Here is a 4954-nt window from a genome sequence, read left to right as displayed (position 1 = left end):
CATCTAAGGCGCTTTTCTTAAAGTGAAAGAAGAATGTTTTCTTCCTTCCCATATAACCCTCCGTAATACTTTTCTCAAATGACCACACAATGTAGGGGACAGTGTGTGGGGTTTGAATTCCCACAGATTTCAGCTGAAATTTCACTTTAACTTTCTGTGTAATTTGGAGCAGGTCGGTTATTTTTGAGCAAGAGGTCACTCTTTGCCCTCGGTTTCTTGAATTTTAAAATAAGAATGCTTCCCTACTCTCTTCCATCACTTCCCCATTTCTGCCAAACTGACTTCTATTCATTTTTTATTCCTTAGCTCAAATAACATCATTTTGATTAGATAAGGTACATCTAGCTAATCTGGAAGTAACTGTACTCTTTTTTCATTGCATTTGCAACTTTTTATCCTTTTATATTTGCATTTTTGTTTTGATTAATATCCGCTAGCACACTGGATTCCCAGAGTAGGGATCATGTCTCCTTAAGTCCCTGTTGTGTCTTCTCTAACTGGCACAGAGCCTGGTACCTCATAAATGCCAAATTCGTGTTTGCAAAATAAATAAACGAATGTGTGGTTCTTGTCACAATTAGAGATCAAATATACTAAGTGACTGGCACATAATAGGTGCTTAATAAAGGACACTAATGACTTTTCAGTGCAATTGATACAGTAATCATTTTATTTTGTTTCCTCATACTTGATTCATGGAGAAAAGTGGGGTGAATTTGGGACAACCACCATTTGAACTGTCCAAGTCAAGAAAAAATGTGATGTGATAAACTACTGGCTCGGACAACTAGAATCAACACACTTTTTAAAGCCCGAAGAAATCTAATACCCGCAATTTAAAACAAAAGATAAAACGTACAAGAAAAAGTTTTGTTTATTACTTTTGCTTGCCTCTCACAACTCATATCCCAAAAGTGCATTCTTTAAAAGCATGTGGTGAATAATTCCCCGGACAAGCGTTCACGCTGACATTACCAGCCTCTCCCTTATCCTCACATCTTGGGGATTATTTTATCTGTCCCTTCAATATCAGCTAGCTCAAATCTTCTGTCAGATATTTCTGAGGCTTGTACTTGAAGAAAGAAACGATTTTCTCAAGTCTGTGAACAGGACATTTCTTTTTTAATGTCAAAATAAACCATCTGCTTGTACAACTGTTTCTAATTACTTTCCTGCCTAGACTCTCCAGTTGAGGAGTTTGGCACCAGCACCCCGCCCAGAGCGGTGCCGCTGCCCAAATCCTCGCAGGCAGTTCATCAACGCACTCGCAGCTCCGGGTAGAGCCCCGGACCTGCGCTCCTGAGCGTCGGTGGGTCCTTCTGCCTGGCCATCTGCTGGTGGTACCTCGCTGTCTTGCAGCCTCCCTCTGTGAGCTCCACCTTGCAGAGGTACAGGTCTCCTCCACAGTCCGGGAGCCCAGCATGCGTCCCGCAGGCTTCAGGAACTTCTTGCTGCTGGCCTCCTCCCTCCTCTTCTCGGGGCTGTCAGCTATTCCTCAAAGCTTCTTGCCTTCTCTGAGGTAAGTTTGGTTTGTTTTTCTTTAAAACAGACCTGCCCTGCTTTGCGTGGCAGGGCTCAATCTTGCAGGATGGCTGCCCTAAGCCAAGAGCAGTTACAAAGTTGGACACGGGATGAACTGTTTTCAACCTGTTTCTGTTCCTTTCCTCATATCTATGCTGTGTATTGCTTCACTTCTGTCCTTTAGCTTTTGCTTCAGAAAAATAGAAGCATTGAATAAATACATAATTTCCTCTTATGACAATGCATATATGAGGAATTTCTGCCATTAGTTAAAAGGTAGTTCTATGTGTATCTATATGTTTTCATAGTCTATAAGGCAGAATTATTTCATGGATCTATATTACATTTTGTATTACATTTTGTAGGAGATTTTGAGGTGCATTGCAAAGCTAAACTTTTAAAAAGTATAGTTTGGAAGCACTGCTTAATGCAACTTTCAAAAGCATTATGTCCTATGCTATTATAATGTGTATAGTTCTTTCCATATATTCATCTTTTCTTTCTTTTTTCTTCTTTTCTGTTTTTTTTTTTTAATAAAATAACTGTCCCTGGCTATCATATAGCAATGAGACTTTTCAAAGAGAACCGAAAAGTCAGCTAAGTGGATTAATTTGCATTTAATCTAAATGTGTATATAAAATTCAGTGACACATTTGCAAGGGGTAGGGCTGAGTCACTTCTATACAACTGAAAGACGGTCTATTTCCTAAGTGGGTAGGTCACTGCTTAGACATTTGGGTCATGGTCATTTCTCAGGTGATAATCTCTGGGTGGTATGGTTCGTCTGGGATAACAGCTCTTCTAGAGGGAGGTTGTTTGCCTGAGAAACGTGGGGCCTCAAAGGTTATCTGTCTCCATCTGAGTGGACATTGGGAGGGAACGTGGGCTCAGAGCAGTAGGGACAGTGTCTGTGCTTGACCATGGCCTTGCCTTGGTTTGTCATCCCATGCAGAAGCGGGCCAGGTGCCCTGTGCAGGCTATCCCAGGCCGAGTCAGAGCGCCGGTGCCGGGCACCAGGGCAGCCCCCAGGGAGCGCTTTGTGCCACGGCCGGGGCCGGTGCGACTGTGGGGTCTGCATCTGTCACGTGAGAGAGCCAGGCGTGTACTTCGGGCCCCTTTGTGAGTGCCACGAATGGGTGTGCGAGACCTACGACGGGAGCACCTGTGCAGGTAAGGGAGGGTTCTGTCTCCTCTCCATGACACGCAACACTCGCAGGAATGGGGAAGAACTTCCTTCTGAGGTTTCTGCCAGTTCCTAGGGGAGAGAAGTGTGAGGACAGATCTCTCCACACATGGCCCTCAAGGAAATTGCTGCCATCGCGAAGATATTCTTTGGCTAGTCTATTCTGGAATCGTGTATTATAATACTTTCTTCCACCCTAGGGTCCAAACGTAAGTAGAAATAATATTTGTAAGATTCATTCACTTAATTATAAATTTCACTTCCTTCTATTTTAGTTCCTTATTACAGACTAAATCTTACAACTTCCTCACAAATGGAGTTATTTTGCTGGGCTCTCCTACCCCAAACACAAATGTTAATCATAATATTTGCAGAACATAAGCCTGTGTTTTATTTTCATTGAGGAAACACAGGGAAATATTATTTTCCTAAATTCCAGGGAGGCAGGTTGCATATTGAAGTCTGATTTGCCCTCTCGTACTTAGCGTATAGTTCACATTCATAAGTGCATATCAGAAACTGCAACAAGGAGAAAATAAGCAGGCTCATATCTGCTTAGAGGAAGTCGCCTTTGTATTGTTTTAGGAGCTTGAAATTTTTAGCTGCCGTGAAACTTGGTACTTTGTAAGGGTGGAGTGAAAAATAAATTCATTTCCCTTGCACATTTCTAAGGAATGACTTGGGTCCTGATACTGGAGAGGGTCAAGATATTTCTTCGTAGAGAACACTCCCAATCTCTACTAGTTTCACATAAACATGCCATTTACTTCAGGCCAAGAACCTCAATAAGTTCATCGTGAATGATATAGGCACTCTGTTAGTAAAAGGACAATACAATGCATTCCAACCAGGGTTTGGAAAATTTGTTGGAAAAAAATCACAACTTATTTTACCTACATCGTAGCTAAGAATGAGCGTCCAACACTAACATGCAGAGATCAAGAATGAGTTTATAGCAAATTGTTTTTTTCTTGGCACCTGGACCCAGAAGTGCATAGAGAGAATACTTAATATGCAGGCAGTTTGGCAGTGGAAAAAATAGTCATATAAGTAATTCAGAGGGGCACAGGTGCTTCTATGTGGGTTGTTTACCCTGTGAAGACTGCATGCAGCTCAACCCTTTAAGAATAGTGAATGCCACAACTTGTTATTTTAACTTCATCAGTCCCGTAAGCTGCAGCATTATTAAAGGCAGCCCTTAGCAATGAAAGCTAAGTATTGTCTAATATTTCATTCCAAATGCAACTTCCACCTAGCTTCTCTGAATTTTATTGCCTCTGGCAAGGCCTCTTCAATATCATGAGTTCTGAACACATTTTTTTTTAGAGCATTTTGTATTGTTCTTTTATTGGAAAAGGAGTAAAATGTAGTCTCTTCAACCAGTGAAAGTAGTTATGGGTGCCGTCAGATAAAACTCCTCTATTGAAGAAGCTTCTCTGATTACTTTCTGTGAAATTATGCAGAGGGAATGTCGTGGTATATAGTGCTCTTGCTTATCTCCCATGGAAAGTGATTTGTTGTTTACTCGTAACATCTTAGTCACTGCATTCCTTCCTCCCTGATACAAAATGCAGCACTGAGTCACCCATGGTTTTATTTGCTTATGTGTGCATTCCTGTAGAAGGCAAACTGTTTCTCTTTATTTCAAGGCTGAATGGAATAACTGTGTTCATTTTCCATTCTCATCATTCCGACTGACACCCTTTGAGGCCTACACTGCAGGGCCTGGTGCAGAATCTGCCCCTGCAAATGTCCTATGTTTGCTGGGCCAGTGAAGAAATCCTTACGCGCAGCCTATCAGGCTGCATTGCCAGCTTCCCTGCTTATTCTGTGCTTTAAATTTAGCTTCTCAATTCCATCTTCAAGAAATAATTCCAATATTATAGTTGGTAGGCTAGAAACAAAGTAGATTGTCTTTTATGTTTTTAAGGGCGTCTGAGCCTTCACCTCTATAAGTTCCTGTAGGTAGTTTCTAGAAATAGAATACTTTCCAGAGACCTCCCAGATCTCTGTGAAGAAAACAAAATCCTCCTCTGGTACTGTATCACAGAATGATTAAAACTATAAGCTCTGGAGGAAATTTTCCAGGATTTAAACCCCAGCCCCACCACCAAACAGCTGTGTGAACCTGGGCAGTTACTTAAACTTCCTGAGCCTTGATTTCATCATATGAAATGGGATAATTACAGTACCTATGTTTCAGAATTGTTGTGAAGTTTACCATATGTAAAACACTTAGAATAGTGTTTT

General features: G+C 41.3%; 1 protein-coding gene across 1 annotated transcript in view; it reads left to right on the top strand.

Moving 5' to 3' along the window:
* The first annotated feature begins 1058 nt into the window (after window positions 1-1058).
* The window catches only part of ITGBL1 (integrin subunit beta like 1), a 189021-nt gene continuing 185125 nt past the window's right edge, over window positions 1059-4954 (top strand). The window contains exons 1-2 of the mRNA XM_011363195.2: window positions 1059-1519; window positions 2474-2691. Coding sequence (XP_011361497.1) covers window positions 1422-1519; window positions 2474-2691 — 316 coding nt within the window. The 5' untranslated portion in view covers window positions 1059-1421. The remainder of the gene's footprint in view (window positions 1520-2473; window positions 2692-4954) is intronic.

This window comes from Pteropus vampyrus, unplaced genomic scaffold (genome assembly GCF_000151845.1).
Source record: "Pteropus vampyrus isolate Shadow unplaced genomic scaffold, Pvam_2.0 Scaffold83, whole genome shotgun sequence".
NCBI classification, from domain to species: Eukaryota; Metazoa; Chordata; class Mammalia; order Chiroptera; family Pteropodidae; genus Pteropus; species Pteropus vampyrus.
Note: the sequence above shows the minus strand (reverse complement) of the source record. Positions and strands in the feature narration are given on the sequence as shown.